General features: G+C 47.0%; 2 protein-coding genes across 4 annotated transcripts; both read right to left on the reverse strand.

Annotated features, from left to right (window-relative positions):
- Positions 1-850: 850 nt before the first annotated feature.
- LOC116323166 (inositol monophosphatase 1-like) lies at positions 851-7,073 on the reverse strand. Its single transcript, XM_039601807.1, has 9 exons — positions 6,989-7,073; positions 6,536-6,669; positions 6,285-6,328; positions 2,665-2,725; positions 2,201-2,246; positions 2,022-2,130; positions 1,832-1,940; positions 1,167-1,318; positions 851-1,090 (listed from the first exon to the last, which is right to left on the reverse strand). Exons 1-9 carry the CDS (start codon positions 7,046-7,048, stop codon positions 942-944), a joined length of 864 nt encoding a protein of 287 aa, XP_039457741.1. The 5' UTR covers positions 7,049-7,073; the 3' UTR covers positions 851-941.
- riok1 (RIO kinase 1 (yeast)) lies at positions 6,995-23,576 on the reverse strand. Of its 3 annotated transcripts, XM_039601804.1 has the most exons (18): positions 23,351-23,576; positions 22,565-22,736; positions 20,972-21,074; positions 20,599-20,668; positions 20,472-20,514; positions 20,213-20,305; positions 20,024-20,136; positions 19,831-19,911; positions 19,519-19,605; positions 13,222-13,359; positions 13,045-13,148; positions 12,836-12,942; positions 12,679-12,744; positions 12,485-12,601; positions 12,348-12,401; positions 12,019-12,147; positions 10,783-10,936; positions 6,995-7,085 (listed from the first exon to the last, which is right to left on the reverse strand). In XM_039601804.1, exons 1-17 carry the CDS (start codon positions 23,401-23,403, stop codon positions 10,826-10,828), a joined length of 1,641 nt encoding a protein of 546 aa, XP_039457738.1. In that variant the 5' UTR covers positions 23,404-23,576; the 3' UTR covers positions 6,995-7,085; positions 10,783-10,825. The 3 variants fall into 3 exon arrangements, with proteins under 3 accessions (XP_039457738.1, XP_039457737.1, XP_039457739.1); XM_039601803.1 differs by lacking the exon at positions 6,995-7,085 and having other exon boundaries at positions 10,692-10,936; XM_039601805.1 differs by lacking the exon at positions 6,995-7,085 and having other exon boundaries at positions 10,692-10,936; positions 22,577-22,736; positions 23,351-23,574.
- Positions 23,577-23,584: the final 8 nt, after the last annotated feature.

Consider the following 23,584-nt stretch of genomic DNA (forward strand, 5'->3'; position numbering starts at 1 on the left):
GTGGTGATGAAGGTGATTACAGGCATTCTGCTTAAAATGTGAAACAATCCGTGAATGAAGCATATTTGCTTGTTACCCACAGCAACAGGTGATCAGGATAAGAGCCAGTTCAGAGTGCACAGGTGCATCTACAGTAGACAGACAGCAAGGCACAGGAGGAAGAGGAGGGGAACGAAGAAGACCAAGAACAATCATCACTGATATTTTGTCAGCTATTGTAATCCATGTCTGTCCTGTTGCTGCAGCCTCTGCTGCTTTTACTGAACTGTAAACATTATTGTAATGTACATAAATCTGGAGTGCATCTACTGTAAAGACTCTCAGAAGTCTCTGTATCACCTACAGGACACTACTGCGCGTCTGTTTTAGAGAGTTTGGAACTGGCCCCATGAATATACCCTCATAGATGAAGCAGGGTTTAAACTGGCGAGGGGGAGGCGGAGACACAGCAGCATAACAGCGGGGTTCTCTCCTCACGTTTCTGTGGCCTACAGGATATGAAGAGCTGGATCACATTCCCAGGGAAGGGAAAACGTTGCCTGATGTGGATGAAGTGTTCCGACATGATGCTGCAGAATTACCCTCAGCGACTCACAGCGATGCGCTTTCCACTGAGATTTAATTGTGCTAATTTTAGCACTGGCATATCATTTTGGTAAACACACTTTCAATAAACACTTCCTGTTACCGATGGCTTTCGCCCCCCAACTTAAGCTCCGCCTTCCGTCTAATGATCAGCCTCAGCAGGATCAATGAAGTCTGACATCACCATGGTTATCTGAGAGACACTTGTTTAGTCTAAATCAGTCATGTGTTCAGAAGGTTTGAGCTCACCAATCAGGAACAGGAATGTTTGCGCGCAGATTTTTATTGGTTCATTGATCACAGAATACGTTACTGTCTCCAGCAGCACACTTCCTGTCAGCTGACTTACAGTCTGTTCACACCTGTCGCCCCACACACACACACCTATGTTGGTCATCATCGTCACGGCTACAGGGGAACGGCCGGATCACCTGAGCGATGCGACTGGCTACGGCAGCGGAACTGGCAGCGATGACTGTTCGGGACATCATGTCAAACTCTGAGCCTGAGGACACACTGACCAATTAGACAATGCCCCGCCCCTAAAACAGGTGACATCATGACATGTGGCAGATACAGACCGTCCGTATCTATGATGACTCCTCCAGCTTCCCGGACAATGATGGCGGAGGCGGCGATGTCCCAGCAGTGCATCCCGATGTGATAGTAGGCGTCGGCACCGCCTGTCGCCACCTGACACATGTCAACCGCTGCTGTGCCCAGTGCACGCACTCTGAAACACGCAACATGTCAACACAAACGCGGCAAAAAAAGTGTCGCCAACATTTAAAGAGACATCCCGTAAAGGTCAAAGTTCAAAACGCAGAAAGAGCTTTGAACGAGCCTGGAAGAGACCAAAGAGGTAAGTAGGTAGGTACAGGTGTGCCAACAGGTCAGAGAGCATGATCAGTACAGATGTAGAGGTCATGTGACCTTCACATCTTTTAGGAAAGCTTCGGGTGTGAAGCCCACAGAGGTTGGAAGGTTGGTCGGACCTGAACACCACACCAACCCTGAGACCGACCTCAGACCTCTCAGCTATTCCTGCACTTTGAGCTGCTCTGTAATGGATCCCATCAGTGATCAATGAAGCACTCTGAGCTGGAAGAAAGGTGCTGTATAAATAAAGTTTGAATCAGTACACCAATGAAATTAAGAAGAAACAAAATCAGGATTCAAACCTCAGATTCACTGCAGGTACACTGAGCGTGTTCAAAAAGCAGGGCCAGGGGGGCCAGGGCCTTACCCGTGCACAGGAAGCTTCAGCAGTTTGAAGATGTTGGATGTCACGGTGGACAACGCGAGGTCATCACGCTCTGCCCCGATCTCTGTCACCACCACACACTGGCTGATATCTGATTGAGACAAAGGTCAGCATGAAGCTGGATCCACCTTAAATGCACGCCACACAAGCATGATGTCCTGTGTGATGTCACCTTCCTGTCCAGAGACGTGCAGCGGCTCTCCGTTCAGGAACGCTCCTCTTCCTCTCTGAGCATGGAACAGTTTGTCATCAACACAGCTGTACACGATCCCGAACTCCGTCTGAGAACAACAGCACGAGTCAGTCGGACCACTCTGACCCCCGACCCCTGAGACTGATGGCTCAGCCTACCTGCTTGTTGACAGTGAAGGCGATGGAGATGGCAACAAACGGGAACCTGATGAGAGACAGCAAAGGGTCTCTTACAGCAGTACTTCCCAAAGTGGGGGGTGCATTGCGGGGGGAATGCTTGGACACTGCTAGCATAATGGACAGGTTTTTGAAAATAATTACAGCATAAAGATGGTTTGTTTTTCGCTTTATTTTATTGCTACCTTTAATTTATTGCAGTTTACAATAAAAACAAACTGCAAACCTGCAAACCTGCAGGGGGGGTTCTTCTAAAACAAAAGGGGGGCCTAGCAAAAAAAAAAAAAAAAGTTTAGGAAGCACTGCTCTAACCTCTGTTACCTCACGTTCTCCGAGGGCAACGACGGTCCTAAGACTTCATGTTTTCAGGTTCTCAAACCTTTGTGGGGTTTTAAACTGGGGACACCATATGTGTATGAGTTCATAATGTGGGTGGAGCCACTCACCTGTGGACAAAGTTCACGGTCCCATCAATGGGGTCGATGATCCAGGTGGGGCAATCAGTCAATTCAATTCAATTCAATTTTATTTATATAGCGCCAAATCACAACAAAAGTCGCCTCAAGGCGCTTTTATATTGTACAGTAGATAGCACAATAATAAATACAGAGAAAACCCAACAATCATATGACCCCTATGAGCAAGCACTTTGGCGACAGTGGAAGGAAAAACTCCCTTTAACAGGAAGAAACCTCCAGCAGAACCAGGCTCAGGGAGGGCGGGGCCATCTGCTGCGACCGGTTGGGGTGAAAGAAGGAAAACAGGATGAAAGACATGCTGTGGAAGAGAGACAGAGATTAATAACAGATATGATTCGATGCAGAGAGGTCTATTAGCACATAGTGAGTGAGAAAGGTGACTGGAAGGAAAAACTCAATGCATCATGGTAATCCTGGCAGCCTCGTCTGTTGCAGCATAACTAAGGGAGGATTCAGGGTCACCTGGTCCAGCCCTAACTATATGCTTTAGCAAAAGGAAAGTTTTAAGCCTAATCTTGAAAGTAGAGATAGTGTCTGTCTCCCGAATCCAAACTGGAAGTTGGTTCCACAGAAGAGGGGCCTGAAAACTGAAGGCTCTGCCTCCCATTCTATTTTTAAATACTCTAGGAACAACAAGTAAGCCTGCAGTGCAAGAGCTTAAGTGCTCTAATAGGGTGATATGGTACTACAAGGTCATTAAGATAAGATGGGGCCTGATTATTTAAGACCTTGTATGTGAGGAGCAGGATTTTGAATTCAATTCTGGATTTAACAGGAAGCCAATGAAGGGAAGCCAAAACAGGAGAAATATGCTTTCTTTCTAGTCCCTGTCAGGACCCTTGCTGCAGCATTTTGGATCAGCTGAAGGCTTTTCAGCGAGTTTTAGGACATCCTGATAATAATGAATTACAGTAGTCCAGCCTGGAAGTAATAAATGCATGAACTAGTTTTTCAGCATCACTCTGAGACAGGATATTTCTAATTTTAGAGATGTTAAAAAATGGAAGAAAGCAGTCTTACATATTTGTTTAATATGTGCGTTGAAGGACATGTCCTGGTCAAAAATGACTCAAGGTTCCTCACAGTGTTACTGGAGGCCAAGGTAATGCCATCCAGAGTAAGAATCTGGTTAGATACCATATTTCTAATATTTTCAGGGCCGAGTACAATAACCTCAGTTTGATCTGAATTAAGAAGCAGAAAGTTAGCGGCCATCCAGGTCTTTATGTCTTTAAGACATTCCTGCAGTTTAACTAATTGGTGTGTGTTACCTGGCTTCATGGATAGATAGAGCTATTGCGTGTCATCTGCATAGCAGTGAAAATTTATGCTATGTCTTCTAATGATGTTGCCTAAGGAAGCATGTATAATGTAAATAGAATTGGTCCTAGCACTGAACCCTGTGGAACACCATAATTGACCTTAGTGTCTGAAGAGGACTCTCCATTTACTTGAACAAATTGGAGTCTATTAGATAGATATGATACAAACCACTGCAGTGCAGTACCTGTAATACCTACAGCATGTTCTAATCGCTCTAATAGGATATTATGGTCAACAGTATCGAATGCAGCACTGAGGTCTAGCAGGACAAGCACAGAGATGAGTCCACTGTCAGAGGCCATAAGAAGATCATTTGTAACCTTCACTAAAGCTGTTTCTGTGCTGTGATGAGCTCTGAAACCTGACTGAAACGCTTCAAATAAGCCATTCCTCTGCAGATGATCTGTTAGCTGTTTGACAACTACTCTTTCAAGGATTTTTGATATGAAAGGAAGGTTGGAAATTGGCCTATAATTAGCTAAGACAGCTGGGTCTAGAGATGGCTTTTTAAGTAAAGGTTTAACTACAGCCACCTTGAAGGCCTGTGGTACATAGCCGATTATTAGAGATAGGTTGATCATATTTAAGATTGAAGCATTAATTAATGGCAGGACTTCTTTGAGCAGTTTTGTAGGAATGGGGTCTAAAAGAACACGTTGATGGTTTGGAGGAATTAATTATTGAAGTTAACTCAGAAAGATCAATTGGAGAAAAGAGTCTAACTTAACATTGATGGTACTAAAAGTAGCTGTAGATAATATTACATCTGTGGGATGATTATTGGTAATTTTTTCTCTAATGATAAAAATTTTATTTGTGAAGAAGTTCATGAAGTCATTACTAGTTAACGTTAAAGGGATTGTTGGCTCAGTAGAGCTCTGACTGTTTGTCAGCCTGGCTACAGTGCTGAAGAGAAACCTGGGGTTGTTCTTATTTTCTTCAATCAGTGACGAATAGTAAGATGTTCTGGCTTTAGTGGAGGGCTTTCTTATAAAGCAGCAAACTATTTCTCCAGGCTAAATGATGATCCTCTAAATTTGTGACACGCCATTTCCTCTCCAGCTTACGAGTTATCTGCTTTAGGCTACGTGTTTGAAGAAGAAGAATTATACCACGGAGTCAGGGACTTTGGATTTGAGGCCTTAGTTTTCACAGGAGCTACAGTATCCAGAGTCGTACATAGTGAGGAGGTAAAATTATTAACAAGATAATCGACCTCTGTTGGAGTAGCGTTCAGATAGCTGCTCTGCTCTATGTTGGTACAGGGCATTGAAGATGATAACAGTGGGTGGATTATATTCTTAAACTTAGTTACAGCACTTTCAGAAAGACATCTACTTTGATAAAGTCTACTCTCCACTGCTGTGTAATCAATTATTGTAAATGTAAATGTTATCAGGAAATGATCAGACAGCAGAGGGTTTTCAGGAAACACTGTTACATGTTCAGTTTCTATGCCATACGTTAAAACAAGATCTAGAGTGTGATTAAAGTGGTGGGTGGGTTCATTTACATTTTGAGAGAAGCCAATTGAGTCTAATAACAGATTAAATGCGATGTTGAGGCTGTCATTTTTAGCATCTACATGGATGTTAAAATCACCCACAATAATTATTTTATCTGAGCTGAGCACTAAATCAGATAAAAGTCTGAGAAATCAGAGAGAAACTCTGTGTAAGGCCCAGGTGGACGATAGATGATAACAAGTAAGACTGGTTTCTGAGTTTTACAGCTGGGGTGGACGAGGCTAAGCATCAGGCTTTCAAATGAATTAAAAGTCTGTCTTGGTCGTTCGTTAATTAATAGGCTGGTGTGAAAAATTGCTGCCACACCGCCCCTCGGCCTGTGCTTCGAGGTTTCTGGTAGTTAGAATGACTCGGGGTGTTGATTCATTTAAACTAACATACTCATCCTGCTGCAACCAGGTTTCTGTAAGGCAGAGTAAATCGATTTGTTGATCAATTATTAAGTCATGTACTAACAGAGACTTGGAGGAGAGAGACCTAATATTTAATAATCCACATTTCACTGTTTTACTCTTTGGTTCAGATGTGGATACTGTATTGTTCTTTCTTTGTGATTTTTTATGTTTAAGTTGTTTATTGCTGGTTTTTGGTTTGTTTTTTGTCTTTTTGGGAGCTGACACAGTCTCAATGGAGATGGGTTTTTGGGGGGGTAGCAGGAGGAGAGAAGCTGCAGAGAGGCGTGTAAGACTGCAACTCTGCTTCCTGGTCCCAACTCTGGATAGTCATATTTTGTAGTCAGCTCTACACGCTCACCTGCAGCCACAGACTCCTCCCCGATGAACCTGAGGTCACAGGTGAAACATCATCTACCTGCTAACTTCCTGCCTGCTGTCACTAGGCAGACTTTAAAACAGTTTACAGCCTGGGCGTCCAATCTGAATCCAGTTTGTGTAACAGGTCACTCCCCAGAGTTCATGCTGGATTAATTAGTCGACTGTGACACAATGAAACAAAATAAAGACAGTTGTGACAGTAAAACTCAGTAGAACCTGTGCTGAGGATACTGGCTCCTGATGGCAGACGAGATGATCATCTCAACTCGTTGGTCCGTTTCTGTCACCAGATCAGCCGGAGAGCTTTTGAGTTTCACTTCCTTCTCCTGTTGGAACGCCGTCAGCACCACCTGGTGGCACAAACGCAGGTAATGGCACACAAACGTTTGTGTGTGTGCGCGCGCACTTCTTCATGCGCTTCACGTGTGTATGTGTCCACTCATGCACGTCTGTGCGCTCGTGCATGTGTGTGTGTAAACTCTGCTCCGTGACATTCCTGAATGTCCCTAGGAAACCTGACCGCTCGCTGAACCTCAGTGGCATCACCCGTAGCCGATTGGACGGCTGCTCAGTCAGGATTCACACCTGAAGCACCTGTTACAATTAAAAACACCACACCATGACCTGTGACCTCAATGCTGTGCTGTGATTGGCTGCTGTGTCACTTACCTTACTGGCCTGTTTAGCAACGGAGATGCCGAAGTTCAGACAGTCAGTCCAGTCGGCCATGGTGAGTGGGCGGTGTTGGCGAGGAGGAGGAGCAACACTGAGGACACGAAGAGAAGGAGAGAAAGCAATGAAACCAGAGAGAAAAGAAGAAATCAAAAGATGAAAGAAAGAAGAGACTGAAACACACGACGAGCAGGAGGAGAAGAACCCAGGAGCAGTGTTCACACCTGTGACATGAAGAAGAAGAAAACTGCTGCAAACATCTCAGTTTATTCCTCTTTTATGATACAAACAGCCAATCAGAGCTCACCTCCCACCACCTGCAGCACAGCTGACCAATGCAAGCTCTGCTAGGAGCACCAGGCTCCTCCCCTTCATATCAACCTCATCCACTAACACTCCATGTGAGCGTGCTCAGAATCAGTATCAGGAACACGGAGTACAGCATGCTGTGTATGTGTGTGAGAAGCTTGGGGGCACTGGAACAGGCGCAAACAGACTCTGGAGGTTCTGCCTACGACTCCGAGAGTGCATTTCTCTTCATGTCTGTGCTTCAGGGCTGGTGCCATAACAGCAGAATTATAGAGGGCTTCCTCTGGGCCATTCAGACTGTTTAGGCAGAATTACCTGAGGCTGTGTCCCAATTCAGGGTCTGCACGCTTGAAGTACGCATTTCAAGTGCGATTACGTCACCGCCACGCGACGACGGCTGTCCCAATTCAAAGTGTACTTCAAATGCATACTCCAAATGCGCCGTCAATTTCCCCAAATATCAAGCGTGGTCCGGTGCACGCTTCCTGGGCCCATATATCCCACAATCCATAGCGCGGTGGTGGGTGTGGATAATTTTGCCGCAAAATACGGCAGAAGGGAGCGGCCGAAGAGTGAACTGTCAAAAGTAAGTACTGAATATGATGTCACTTATTTATGTGCGAATGTTTAAGAACATTAAAACATTACTGTTGGTCACATGTCGGCAAAGTTATGTGACATTAGTGATGTTTGTACTTTCAGCGGTAACTTGGTTTTAAAGCCTCTACTTCTAAATATATATATAGTCGACCTTAATCTTACAGAGAATGTGATGATTTTATGGATAATTAAAGTCAGTCATATATCCACAAACACAACAAGCTGAAAGTCAGTGATGCTGCTCGGTTTGCAGTCCTGAATATGACGGCACAAGCAGGATTCACTGCACTGTTAATGTCAGCTATGTTCGGTGGTGTCGAGCCAAACGGACTTTAACGTGTGTTTGAACGAGCTGACGGTTCACTCGTTAAGCTGAAAGAAAGATGCTTTAATCACAGGAGTCACACATGTGTCCACTGGACCATCTGGGAACTCTTCTTGTTTAGCACTCGTAATAACACAAACACTAAATCCTCCTTCTCTTGTGCTGTTTTGTAGCAGTGTGTACACCTGAGACTGTCACCTGTCTGTCTGTCCTGCACTCTCTCTCTGTTTCTTTCTCTCTGATTGTGGAATAAAAGTATGAACATGTATTTATAAGTTACACTTGTGTTTGAATCCTGCAGCTTATCACACATTTGATTTCCATGTGACAACTGCAAGTGTCCAGAGTGAGGACAGACTGAGGGACCCACTGCTGCACATCATCTGTGAGGCTTTGCACCCCTGATGATCCACCAGGACAAACTCAGCAGTGTGTGAGGAAGAGGAGGAGGAAGAGCCAGCAGCAGCTGACAGATGGAGAGAATAGACAGACTGTTCCCTGTTTGTGAAGGACTGCTAGGAAAGTTTAACATAACTAATTGTCTGTCCTGAATCAGTCTTATTAGGTAATGTTCAAATAATGTTATCATCCCAGTGTTTTCAGTGTGGGAGAAAGTACTCAGGGCCTTCAAGTTACACACTATGAAAGGCAGCAACAAGTTTAATATTCAGAAACCTAAAGTATGTATCAGCAGCAGAATGGAGCTAAAAATAAATGTTTGTTTCAGTTCTATGAAGCTTTGAGTATTTTGGATTAGTAGCACTGCTGTGTTTGTTGCATCATATTGCTGTAATTGTTTATATGCTTTATATATTCTGAGCTAAGTTGATCTATAGTGTTACATCATATTCTATAAGGATGTTATGTGTTTGTAGACTTTCTGCCCAGTTTGACCCATTTAGCAGAAGTCAGCCTGTTTAAGGCTCTGATATCTATTCTGTATGACTTAAAGCAGTTATGACATGGTCTGATTTTCTCACCCAATAAAGGAATATTTCATATATCAGTCTGATCTTCATTCTATCACCAACAGTTATCACAGCTCGTACATTTTCCTTTTTACACATATATGTAAGCATTGAGCCAAATTTAGTAATGCCAACATATTAAACAAACAATATTTGTCTCTTATATATAATACATCTGTATATACACTGTCAGAGATACTTGTCTTTGAGTGAAGATTTAAGGTGATAGGAAATATAAATAACTGCAACTTGAATCTTTACTGAAGCTCAGTATTTGACACGGAGTTCACTCACATGTGCTGTACCTGCACATGTGATGTGACAATAAATGATTTGATTTGAGAGTTCAAACTCAGTGCTGTAATAACTAATAATGATTAATATAATAACTATAATATTGGCCATATCATATTTACACTGACTTTAGTCTCATGAATAACATTAGCTAATTGTTATTTACTAACTAATCTTGAAATGACTGTTCAGTACAGAAATGAAGCCCAACTATCATGTTTTACAGTCCTGTGGTCTCAACTAATCAAAGTGATGTCATGACAAAAATGAATGAACAACAAAACATTTTTTCTCCTTCATTTCTGTCAAACAAAGCTGTATGAAACATTTCTCACGGTTAGTATCATGGTTGCTAGGCAACCTGAACAGCGCGACGAAGGCTAGACCGTCTCATTTCACAAGCCTCTCACTTCCGCACTTCCCGTACTTGTAGTACGCACCGTAAGTAGTACGCGTAGTGTGCGTACTTCAAGCGTGCATACCCTGAATTGGGACACAGCCTGAGAGTGCGAACTCTCACCGAGGATTATGGGTAGTGTAGTGTTTATGACAGCTGCAGGACGGACTTCTGTAGGAGTGACCTCTGAGTCCTATCTGAAAGGGGTTTTTTACCTTCAGGTATAAAGAGGCGTCATTGAAGAGAGGGGCTAAACACGCTGACAGCCCTGTCACATGACTGTGTTTAAAGCACAAGCTCTGCTACAGCTGGCATAAATATAGTTCACGTTTTAAAAGCAGACAGCCTAATTGTAATCTGATTACATTTCATGCTCACATGTGATGGCAGACTGAGATCCAGTCATGAAATGATGTCAGAACACATTTTAAAGCGCCTGAGTATCAACTTAATTGGCCTCAGCAGGTCGACTTGGATCCACAAACCGGGTCCGAGTTCACCTGGACGGAGGGGCGTTTCCAAGGTGAATCAGGATCACAGATTCAGGCTGATCCAGCTCATCTCACAGCGGCTTAAGTTTTCCCAACAATGTTCCCGAACATGACTCATCTTCCACTGCCATGGCAAATCCAGCTGTCACCACTGACGACTGACGATCAATGCAGAAGGGGAGGAGTCAGAGGGAGAGGGTGGGGAGGACTTTATTTATAGACCAAACCCAGCAAGGGGGTGGGGCTTCAACCAATGAATAATCAGAGCAGAAACTGCGAGCAGTTTGGTCACATGACTCTTGCAAACACGACACCATCATGGGAAAAAACTTTATTTGTACAAATTAACTGAATAAAGTTTCTTTTGTTCATAAAGTTCACCAGCAGCTGCTCTCAGCTCTACTCACTGGTGATTGGCTGTTAGGTGGAGGTTGAGGCAGGAAGTACTCATTATCTGCCCTTCTTCATCTTGGCCACCTTCTCCTTCCTCTTCTTCACGTGTTTGGGTACTTTGGTTCGACGTTTCTCTCGCTGAGCCTCCTTCACCATCTTCTTCCTCTCCTGAAAGGAAACATGGCAAGACGTGATGTCAGGAACACAACACTTTGACCTCTGACTTGTGGCAGCAGCCATCTTGTTATTAATAACATGACAGTTCCCAGTGCTCAGAAAGACTGTTTGAACCAAGTTTTCTGAGGAGCAACCTGCTCTTCTGCTGTGTGCTTCCTGTTTGTTTATAGCGCTGTATGTGTGTTTGTTATTTACTCCTCCAGCCCGAATAACTACGTCTAATAATTGGCCTTGTGTTTGTACATGTGCAATAAAGCTCCACATGCAGGAGGTAAACACAGTCGGAGTAAATAACACTGAAGAGGAGCATATACAAGAAGACTTTCACACTTCTCAGACACAACCTTTGATTTTATTTAAGTGCCATTTAAGCTCCGCCTCTTTGCTCTTCACCGTGTGTAGACAGACTCATTAAACTATGACATCACTGCTGCTGCTGTGTGTTTGTGGGCTTAATGATGTCACACACCGCTCATAGACACGCTTCTACTGCAGGTCTATTTTTAGTCGTGTTTCCATGACGATGACGGAGTGCTATCAGTTTAAACGAAGCCCTGCAGCAAAAAATGATCATCATCTGCCATTAATCAGTGCTGGACCCATAAACACGCTCAGCCTCTCTCTAACAAACGGAGGCACCACAGACCTTCAGGTTGTCAGTAGTTTAACCTTGCTGGCAGTGGGCGGTGCAACCACTCCTAGCCTGCTTGTACGTTCAGCTCTGGTATCATTTGTAAAATCCCAGGTGACATCTTTCAGATTTCTTGTGTTCACACCAGTTTCAGAAAACTGGCCTCTGACCTTGAATTCAAAGTCGCTTCAAACTCGTTGGACATTTTTGGTGGACGTTGTCTCAATCTCGAGTTGTCACTTTCACAATCTTGGGTGTGCAAACCGCCCGCCCACCCAGCAGGGTGTCGACATACCCCACAGTCAGCTGCACCTGACGGTGAAACACTAGCACTCACCCCAGCTGTCTTAGCTAATTCTAGGCCAACCTTCCTTCTGTTGAACAGAAGAGCCAGCTGCAGAAACACAAAAACCCTGAACACCAGAATCGGCTGCTGCTTCACCTTTCTGTCTATCGGAGCATCTTCACTCTGCTGCTGCTCCTCTTCATCCTCCACCTCCTCCTCTTCATCCTCCTCTTCTTCCTCCTCTTCCTGTGAGGAGGAGCAGTTGTCCTCCAGAAGAGCGGGAACCTGAGGAGACACCAGACAGGTGAGATCACCTGAGCTGTTTAGGCCCTTTCAGCATCTGGACCCACTCAGTTCTCCTCTCTGTGGAGCTGCTTAACTGCCTAGAGGGGTTTTAAGGCGGTAGCCACGGAACGAGACCTTCCTCCTAAAATACTCCACGCCCATGCTACGCTACGCTAAGGGCAGCCTGACTAGTGACGTACCGTCTGAACTCCAGAGAGGTCCTTCTTCAGCCCTGTCAGCGTCTGGTACAGAACCTGAGAGACGCAAAATACCTTCATCATCATCATCATCATCATCATCAACGTGATCATCAGCATCATCGATTTCGGGTTCTTACATTGTCATTCTGTCCACTGATGGCCGACTCTTCCTCCTGCGTCTTCATCAGGTCAACGTCACGCTCGTAATGACTCACCTCAGTCAGAGTACGGGGGATGTAGGCTTTCTTAAACACCTGAGGGGTCAGAGGTCAGAAGTGAGACTGGCTCAGAAAGGGCAAACTCATCAGTGTAAGCAGCTGTGAGGCGTCACCTCCTCGTCCACGCCATCCTGACTCGATCGCTCCTCCGACGTCCTCTCAGCTGCAATCACCATCGCCTGCACAATCAGAGAGAAGTGCACGGGGAGGTGTCAATAAAACAAGTTCCGCACGTTCTTCTAAAAACATGACCGATGCAGCTTTTAGCACCTTGTCCAGGTATTGGTCGATGTTCTGGCTGGTGATGGACGGGTCAGTGATGAAGTCAAAGAGCTCCCTGACCGTCATCACAGCCACGCCATGCTTCACAAAGAACTCTGGGAAAGAAGACACAGTGCAGTCAGAGGCCAGAGCACGACATATTCAGAAGAACCTACTCTTCACTTTCAACCTGTTATTGTGAAAAAAGCCCCTCTCACCATTGATGTTGCTGCAGTCCTTCCGCAGGAACTCCAGGGCGTGAGGATGATCGTGCTCCACCGACTGTGACACATCGATGATGTAGGCGTCTCCGCTGTGATACCTGCAGACAGCCGGAAATACATCAAACACACCAAAGGGTCCACAGGAAGTTTACTTTGAAAGAGTCAACTCACAGCATGTTGAACTCGCTGAGGTCGGCGTGGACGAGTCGAGCGTCCTGAAACATCTTCCTCATGTTCTGTATGACCTGCAGGTAGAGCTCCCGAGCCTTTGACTCCGAAAGTGAGGTGTTCTTCAGCAGAGGGGCTGGACTGGCCGATCAATGAAGGAGACAGTGATCAATACAGGAGACAGCGATCAACGCTGGAGACAGCGATCAACGCAGGAAAACGATCAACGCAGGAGACAGCGATCAACGCTGGAGACAGCGATCAACGTAGGAAAACGATCAACGCTGGAGACAGCGATCAACGCAGGAGACAGCGATCAACGCAGGAAAACGATCAACGCTGGAGACAGCGATCAACGCTGGAGACAGCGATCAACGCTGGAGACAGCGATCATCGTAGGAAAACGATCAACGCTGGAGACAGCGATCAACGCAGGAAAACGATCAACGCAGGAGACAGCGATCAACGCAGGAAAGCGATCAACGCGGGAGACAGCGATCAACGCTGGAACAGCGATCATCGCTGGAAAAGCGATCAACGCTGGAGACAGCGATCATCGTGGAAAACGATCAACGCTGGAGACAGCGATCAACGAGGAGACAGCGATCATCGCTGGAGACAGCGATCAACGCAGGAGACAGCGATCAACGCAGGAGACAGCGATCAACGCTGGAGACAGCGATCATCGTGGGAAAACGATCAACGCTGGAGACAGCGATCATCGTAGGAAAACGATCAACGCAGGAGACAGCGATCAACGCAGGAGACAGCGATCATCGTAGGAAAACGATCAACGCAGGAGACAGCGATCAACGCTGGAGACAGCGATCAACGCAGGAAAACGATCAACGCAGGAGACAGCGATCAACGCTGGAGACAGCGATCATCGAGGGAGACAGCGATCAACGCTGGAGACAGCGATCAACGCGGAGACAGCGATCAGCGCTGGAGACAGCGATCATCGGGGAAAAGCGATCAGCGCTGGAGACAGCGATCAACGCGGATCAACGCGGGAGACAGCGATCAGCGAAAGCGATCAACGCGGGAGACAGCGATCAGCGCTGGAGACAGCGATCATCGTGGGAAAACGATCAACGCTGGAGACAGCGATCAGCGCGGAAAAGCGATCAACGCGGAGACGGCGATCAACGCGGGAGACAGCAATAAGCGCGAAAGCGATCATCGTGGATCGATCAACGCTGGAGACAGCGATCAACGCGGAAAAGCGATCAGCGCGGGAGACAGCGATCAGCGCTGGAGACAGCGATCATCGTGGGAAAGCGATCAACGCTGGAGACAGCGATCAGCGCGGGAGACAGCGATCAACGCTGGAGACAGCGATCATCGCTGGAAACGATCAACGCTGGAGACAGCGATCAGGCAGGAGACAGCGATCAACGCAGGAAAACGATCAACGCAGGAGACAGCGATCAACGCTGGAGACAGCGATCATCGTGGGAAAACGATCAACGCTGGAGACAGCGATCAACGCAGGAAAACGATCAACGCAGGAGACAGCGATCAACGCAGGAAAACGATCAACGCAGGAGACAGCGATCAACGCTGGAGACAGCGATCATCGTGGGAAAACGATCAACGCTGGAGACAGCGATCAACGCTGGAGACAGCGATCAACGCGGGAAAACGATCAACGCGGGAGACAGCGATCAGCGCTGGAGACAGCGATCAACACAGCGATCACGTGCGATCAACGCTGGAGACAGCGATCAACGCGGGAAAACGATCAACGCGGAGACAGCGATCAGCGCTGGAGACAGCGATCATCGTGGAAAACGATCAACGCTGGAGACAGCGATCAACGCGGAAAAACGATCAACGCAGGAGACAGCGATCATCGTGGGAAAACGATCAACGCAGGAGACAGCGATCAACGCAGGAGACAGCAATAAACGCAGGAAAGCGATCATCGTAGGAAAACGATCAACGCTGGAGACAGCGATCAACGCAGGAAAACGATCAACGCTGGAGACAGCGATCAACGCAGGAAACAGCGATCAACGCTGGAGACAGCGATCATCGCGGGAAAATGATCAGCGCTGGAGACAGCGATCAACTCAGGAAAACGATCAGCGCGGGAGACAGCGATCAACGCGGGAAAGCGATCAGCGCGGGAGACAGCGATCAACGCGGGAAAACGATCAACGCAGGAGACAGCGATCAACGCAGGAAAACGATCAACGCAGGAGACAGCGATCAACGCGGGAAAGCGATCAACGCGGAGACAGCGATCAACGCGGGAAAGCGATCAACGCGAGACAGCGATCAGCGCGGAAAACGATCAACGCGGGAGACAGCGATCAGCGCGGGAGAAAGCGATCAACGCGGGAAAAGCGATCAGCGCGGGAGACGGGGATCAATGCAGGAAAGCGATCAACACTGGAGACAGCGATCAACGCTGGAGACAGCGATCAACGCGGAAAGCGATCAACGCGGGAGACAGCGATCAGCGCTGGAGACAGCGATCAACGCTGGAGAGACAGCGATCATCGGGAAAACGATCAGCGCTGGAGACAGCGATCAACGCGGGAAAGCGATCAACGCGGGAGACAGCGATCAGCGCTGGAGACAGCGATCATCGTGGGAAAGCGATCAACGCTGGAGACAGCGATCAGCGCGGAAAGCGATCAACGCGGGAGACAGCGATCATCGTGGGAAAAGCGATCAACGCGGGGAGACAGCGATCAACGCGGGGAGACAGCAATAAACGCGCGGAAAGCGATCATCGTGGGAAAACGATCAACGCTGGAGACAGCGATCAACGCAGGAAAACGATCAACGCAGGAGACAGCGATCAACGCAGGAAAACGATCAACGCTGGAGACAGCGATCAACGCAGGAAAACGATCAACGCTGGAGACAGCGATCAACTCAGGAAAACGATCAACGCAGGAGACAACGATCAACGCAGGAAAACGATCAACGCAGGAGACAGCGATCAACGCAGGAAAACGATCAACGCAGGAGACAGCGATCAACGCAGGAAAACGATCAACGCAGGAGACAGCGATCAACGCAGGAAAACGATCAACGCTGGAGACAGCGATCAACGCAGGAAAACGATCAACGCAGGAGACAGCGATCAACGCGGGAAAGCGATCAGCGCTGGAGACAGCGATCAACGCAGGAAAACGATCAACGCAGGAGACAGCGATCAACGCAGGAAAACGATCAACGCAGGAGACAGCGATCAACGCAGGAGAAAACGATCAACGCAGGAAAACGATCAACGCAGGAGACAGGGATCAATGCAGGAAAGCGATCAACACTGGAGACAGCGATCAACGCAGGAAAGCGATCAACACTGGAGACAGCGATCAACGCAGGAAAACGATCAACGCAGGAGACAGCGATCAACGCAGGAGACAGCGATCAACGCTGGAGACAGCGATCATCGTAGGAAAACGATCAACGCAGGAGACAGCGATCAACACTGGAGACAGCGATCAACGCAGGAAAGCAATCAACGCAGGAGACAGCGATCAACGCAGGAAAACGATCAACGCAGGAGACAGCAATCAACGCAGGAAAACGATCAACGCGGGAAAACGATCAACGCAGGAGACAGCGATCAACGCAGGAAAACGATCAACGCAGGAAAACAATCAACGCAGGAGACAGCGATCAACGCAGGAAAACAATCGACGCAGGAGACAGCGATCAACACTGGAGACAGCGATCAACGCAGGAAAACGATCAACGCAGGAAAACAATCAACGCAGGAGACAGCGATCAACACTGGAGACAGCGATCAACGCAGGAAAACGATCAACGCAGGAGACAGCGATCAACGCAGGAGACAACGATCAATACTGGAGCAAGGGACTGGTTAGGAGTTAGTGTTGGTTGAAATAAATGTAAATTCGTATAATTCAGTGGACGTAGCGTCCACAGTGGAAGAAACGTTTCATCAGGCGACTCCTTCAGTGTCAGCTCACTGCAGGTTTACAACAGCACATTTACACAATGACCTAAACCTGCCCACTGAATCAACTTAGGTCAGTTCCTCGATCATTAATATGCAGATTGTCATGATCATTGATCAATGGCCATGAGTCCCATTCACAGAGAGCTGTGGAATGGCTGCAATCACAGCGTTGTAAGATGGTGACAGATGTACCCTTAGGCCCCCTCCTCGATTCAGAGACGGTCTTTCCCTTTTCACGTAAATGGCCTCCTTGACTCCGCCCTCAAACCAGTGTTCCTCCCTGTCCAGGATGTGTACATCCTCATCATTGAAAGAGTGTCCACTGGCCTGTAGGTCTAAATAGATTGCAGAGTCCTGGCCTGATGAGGTAGCTCTCATGTGTTGTAGCCAGAGGTTGTTTGGTTTCCCTGATGTATGCTGGCAATCCTCCTGGCACTTAACAGCGTACACCAGGGGTCGGCAACCCGGGGGACTCCTGCCACAGCTGGCATGCGAAGGGTTAACTGATGCCACGACATGCAGTGAATTCATCTGAGAAGGTGCATTAAAAAAATAAATGGCCGGGCCACCAGTGCACATCGCAAATTAGTTCGTGTAGACACATAAGTTGTGCTGCTTCTTAATGACGGTATCTTAGCTAACAACCCCGACTACTAGATTCAGCTTGTAATTGGCGAAAAATCACTTAGCCTACCGGTGAGAGGGATGCTGCTAGCTGGCAGTTTTTTCTCTCACACGCAGAGTCCTCAGGTCTGACTGCTGGACACTCGGACACCTGTGTCTCTGAGTGGGAGACCAGAGATCACATTAACATCCTTGTATTAACAACCATGCCATATTGGTCCACTTTATTTTCTCTTATCATTGTTGTGAGGAGACCATAAATAGCATTTGCATTTGCGCAGTTCCTGGTGCTGGTGTTCTTGTTATGGAGAAAAAGTGTTTGTTGTTTTCAAATAGGTGATCTGCCAACATCTGTGAACAAATACAGTTCTATAAAACTGTTCTAGTGTGTAACTGTTGATATAGAGCATTATTACATGGTAAATGACAAATGGCCTGTATTTGTATAGTGCTTTACTAGTCCCTAAGGACCCCAAAGCACTTTACACATTCAGTCATCCACCCATTCACACACACATTCGCACACATTTACTGCTAATGCAATGGTTGATGTGGCACTTTGACTTCTGAGGAAATTTTAGATGGCACTCATCATCAGAAAGGTTGGCGACCCCCGGCGTACAGTACATTACTCTGTTTGTGTCGGGGGACTCGATCGCAGCGTGTTTTGGGGTTTAAAAGCCACAGAGACCCGGCGTTTAGAGAAAATGTGTCTCAGCTGTTCCGATACTCCTGACAGGTACAGGATCACTGAGGGTTTCCACTTAGGCAGCAGTTGTCCTTCTCTCCTGGATCAACTGGAGCTTTCTTTAGGTGCCTTCCCAGCTTTGACAAAAGTCCAGCTGGGATAACCACATTTACTCAGGGCCTTCTTGATGTGATGTCCTTCTGCCTCCCTGGCCACTGTGTCAGTGGGGATGGTGTTCGCTTTGTGTTGTAGCGTCCTGATGACACCCAGTTTGTGCTCCAGTGGATGATGAGAGTCAAACCTTAAATACTTATCCGTATCGTGGGTTTACGGTACATGTCAGCTTTTAGATGTCCCCCATTACTGATGGAAATCTCACAGTCTAAGAAGGCTAACCTGCCACTTTTCATATCCTCCCTGCTGAATTTGATGTGTCGGTCCACCGAGTTAATGTGATCCGTGAAATGTAGTACGTCCTGAGATTTGATTTTCACCCAGGTGTCATCCACATACCTGAACCAATGACTTGGTGGTGTTCCAGGGTAGGATAGCAACGCCCTCTTTTCCACTTCTTCCATGTACAAATTGGCCATGATGGGTGAAACTGGGGAACCCATGGCACACCCATGTTTCTGCCTGTAGAACTGACCCTTGTATGTGGATTCCTGTTTCATCTGAGGCTGAATCTCAGGCAGCACCTGCAATCAGCCATCTTATATGGTGTTTGCTCACACGTGCACAGTAGCTTTAGGCAGTCCTTACCAATGTGAACATGTCTTGATGCATGTTCAATCATCCAGGTAAGTCCTAAAAAACTGATTGTGTTCATCTGGACGCAGCGTTGTCAGAAACCTTTCATTATCATCCAGGTGAGTTTCCAGAGTCAGGTGACTGCAGGTTTCTGCAGCCTTATCAAAGTTCAGGTTAGTTTGCTGAGCTGAAGACAGCAGTTAGAACTGAAAACTGTTAAACTGTAAAATCACCTTAAAGTCAGTGTAAGACTCTGCTGATGTGATTGATTATTAATCGGACCGATGCTTACACGTTGTCTTTTCCAATGAACCCCATCAGCAGAACATGGCTTCTGAGGAGGAGAGGTTCTGGGCTCGGGATTCCCGCCGTCTGTAGCCTGAAACACACACAAACCCGCGAGTTCTACCAGGTTCTAGCAATCAGAACAAGTTCTGACAATGGCACAGGTTCCATGTTTTTAACAGGTTATACAATCAGAGCGGGTCCATGTTATCAGTAAGAACATCTCTAATGGACTCTAAAGCTCAACACAGGCTTTACTGGGTTCTACCAGTCAGAACCAGTTCTGTTTGGTTCTGGGTGTGGTTACAAAGGTTCTGACCTGATGAGGTTCCTCATCTCCTTCTCTGCCCATGTTCTCACCATCTTCCGGGGGTTTCCTTTACAGTACCCATGACGGAACCTGCAGAACAACAGGACAAACTGTTCCTGAAGGAGCCTCCTGCTGTACCTGGAGCCAACAGGAAGTGCTCGCGGTGTACCTGAGCGCTGTTCTTCTGTGGTGCCGGACTCACCTGAACTCCCCGCTGACGTACTTGTCGCGGTCTTTGAACAGCAGGATGGACGTCTTGTAGATCTTGATGGCTCTGCTGTCCCCAGCTGCTGTGCTGGCGTGATAAACGTTTGCCTGAGAGGGACGAGTATTGATCAGCGCACGTGTAACCATTCAGCGTATTGATCGAGCGATTACTGAATGGTCTGACCTCCTTCCCGGTGCTGATGCAGCCGTTGATCTCGGAGATAATTCCTCGACTCAGCATCTTAAAGAGAATCATTCGAGTTCGAGGGTCTAACACCTGCAGAAGAAGAAAGCATCAGCTGCTTATTGATCTTCACCTTATTATCTTTAACCTCCTGGCAGTTCTTTCCTAAAGAACTCAGTAAAAGTGGAAGCGTCACATCACAACAACAGTCGCCTTAAGGTGCTCTAGATTGTAGGCCAGAGCCGCTACAGGAACTCACCTGTTCTACTGTGGCTCGATCTGATTTGTCCTTCACTCTGTACCTGTGGAGAGAAGCCAATCAGGATGTGAGTCACAGCAGGAACACCCCGGCTGATGTCAGCATCATCAGCTGCTCTCAGACTCACGTGTCGGCTTCCCTCTGTTTCTGCATCGTCGTCACTTTATTAATCACCGAGTCTGCGTAGTTCAGTTTGTCTGCCAGAAAACAAAGACGATCAATCACTGCAATCGATTCCTGATCATAACTAAAAAGCCTACACCAACGTTGGACCAGAGACGCAGACTGGAGGATGCTTCAATGGCTCCAGACCTCCACAGCGGCTTATAGCAGGCCGTTGGGTGCAGGTGATCAATCAATATGATCAATATGATCAATACTGGCAATCAGCTATAAGCAGACAGGTCGTTCTGAAAGGCGGATGAAACGTCACATCGATGTCGTTTAAGAGCTTCACGAAACTAAAAAGCTGTGTGTGTGTGTGTGTGTGTGGGGGGTACCCAGGTTGATCTTGTGTTCATATTTCCTCAAAGCTTTGTCAGATGGTGTTGATGATGGCAGCTTCTTGGACGGATTCTGTCTGTTGGACTGCAGACGGAGACTCTGTGCACAAAAATGACTCAGTTTATAACGTCTCTCTCTCACACACACACTCTTCGGCATCAAGCTAGCACTACAGAAGAGGAGCAATGCTGTCAGCTCATTTCTATTAGCTGACACTTATCAGCTCAACAAACATCAGCAAACACAAACTGTGCAGTTTGTCTCAGTGTGTTGCAGCTAAAGGTTCAGCTGCTGTATTTGACAGAGAGAAAGACAGAGAGCTAAGTTCACTCAGAGATGGAGACAGATAAGAAGGAAGGACAGGAGAGGAAGAAGACAGCTTAGAGTTAAAGGAAGGACGCTCATTTAAAGCTCACATGGAAGTCCTCATGGTTTTAAATCTGTCACATTGTGTTTGTTCATAAACCTACTGCTAATCAAACTGAGGCAGACTGACTGTGTTATTTAAAGGCTGCATGAGAATCCTCTGCAGGATGAACAGGTGAGTTTGCTGCACTGTGATTGGTTTACAGTAGAGTCTGTGACTGCTGCACAGTGGCTGTGGGTTCATGCTCACAGTTAGCTTACAGCAAGTGTATGGAGGGCCAGGAGTACCAAAAACAATTAAATAGCCCATTAAATAATTAATTGAATGTTTAAGTAATGAATTAAAATGGAAAGAAATATGACTCAAGAATATGAGTTTTACATCTGCTCACATCTGGATGAATCCAGGTGTGTACATCCACAGAGAGCAGCAGGTCAGCTGATCACAGCCTGCACACTAAGAAACTCTACTGGAGCTCTCAGTGGAAATGACTGAGTCTTTTCCCCACACTGAGACATTACAGCTGATTTAAAGGTTCCTCCACCTGCTGAATCCACGTTAACCTCTGACTGTACACGTTCCTGTTTGGAGACAAAGTCACCCTCTACAATGGAGGCAACAGGAAATAGAGACTTGTTTTTATTTCTATGCTTTTTATTCTGATTCAAGCTGAGAACAATTAGAATAAACAAAGATAGACTAAAGTTTGTATTCCCATCTATCTATCATTTTATAATTATGTTAATGTAGCACAAGGTTCAGTTAGCTTTCCACAGAAATAGTCCTCAAAGAACTACTCATCTCCTCCGTTAGCCCTTCTGTTACCTCCTCTGTTAGTCTCTGTGTTACCTCCTCTGTTAGCTCCTCTGTTAGCCCCCCTGTTATCTCCTCTGTTAGCTCCTCTGTTAGCCCCCCTGTTATCTCCTCTGTTAGCCCCTCTGTTGGCTCCTCTGTTACCTCCTCTGTTAGTCCCTCTGTAAGCTCCTCTGTTAGCCCCTCGGTTAGCTCCTCTGTTAGTCCCTCTGTAAGCTCCTCTGTTAGTCCCTCTGTAAGCTCCTCTGTTAGTCCCTCTGTAAGCTCCTCTGTTAGTCCCTCTGTTAGCTCCTCTGTTAGTCCCTCTGTTAGCTCCTCTGTTGCATAATCAGGTGTTCAACACATACATCATCCATCCTTCCATCTTTTAGACCTGGAAGACTCTGTTGGTTCTTTGACCTCTACTCACTTCCTGTCTCACCTGCAAGCCACCCGCTGCCTGGTTGTATCTTTTGGCCAGATCTGCTGCTGAGCTCCAGGCCCACTCATCCTCATCATCCACATCCTCCTCCTCACTGAAATCCTGCTGCTCTGATGAAGGCAGTGCATCACTGATGCGAGTCAGCTCCACTGACCTGACACTGCAGAACAAAAAAACAAAAGAACAAACAACAAAAACACAGTCAGAGCTGCTGAAATCTCTGTGAAAGTTACTCATACAGCAAACAAGATGTAATGATAAGGGAGGAGGCAGCCCTGGTGCCCCGATGGTCAGGAGGGCAGAGGCCTGAGCTGTGAACTGGTCCCCTCTGTGGAGCTATCAGAGCTCCTCTGTGGGTTAAAGTCGTGGTTCTGTTCTTGTGGCCTGAAGCCTGCTGATTGTATTTATGTAGTAAATATGATGAGCTGAATTTTACCTGACCTGAAACAAGAAGCCCTGATGGCGAGAGGCTGGTTTGTGTATGGGACTGAAACACCGACAGCACGGCCATGGAGACTTACACTGAGAGTGTGTGTGTGTGTGTGTGTGTGTGTGTGTGTAAGGTGACGTCAGTAAACATGACAGAAAAGCTCACACATGAAAGCATCAGCTGCTGCTTCACAGCACAGAAACCCAGGTTACACCTGAGGTTACCTGGACAAGACTGAATCCTGCTATGGAGTGCAGGCCTCAGGTGACCTGTTACCATGGTGATTTAGCCAGGTACAGCCTCACTGTTTACACCGCAGCATCAAAACAAACGAACGAACTCACCTGTCCTCCTCCGCGTCATCAAACTGCCCAGGTACACACGCCGGCTCCGCCATGACGTCAAAGCCTCTCACACAGGTAAGCACAGGTAAGCGCTGAACCTTCGAGACCGATTGTGCTGCGCCGCTCCTCGTGTTTGCTCCACTTCCGGGTTCGACCACGTGACTACGGAGAGCGGCGCGGGTCGGAGGATGACGTCACATCACATCCACCGATCCGTCTCTCTCTCTCTCTCTC

Source organism: Oreochromis aureus, linkage group 18 (genome assembly GCF_013358895.1).
Source record: "Oreochromis aureus strain Israel breed Guangdong linkage group 18, ZZ_aureus, whole genome shotgun sequence".
NCBI classification, from domain to species: domain Eukaryota; kingdom Metazoa; phylum Chordata; class Actinopteri; order Cichliformes; family Cichlidae; genus Oreochromis; species Oreochromis aureus.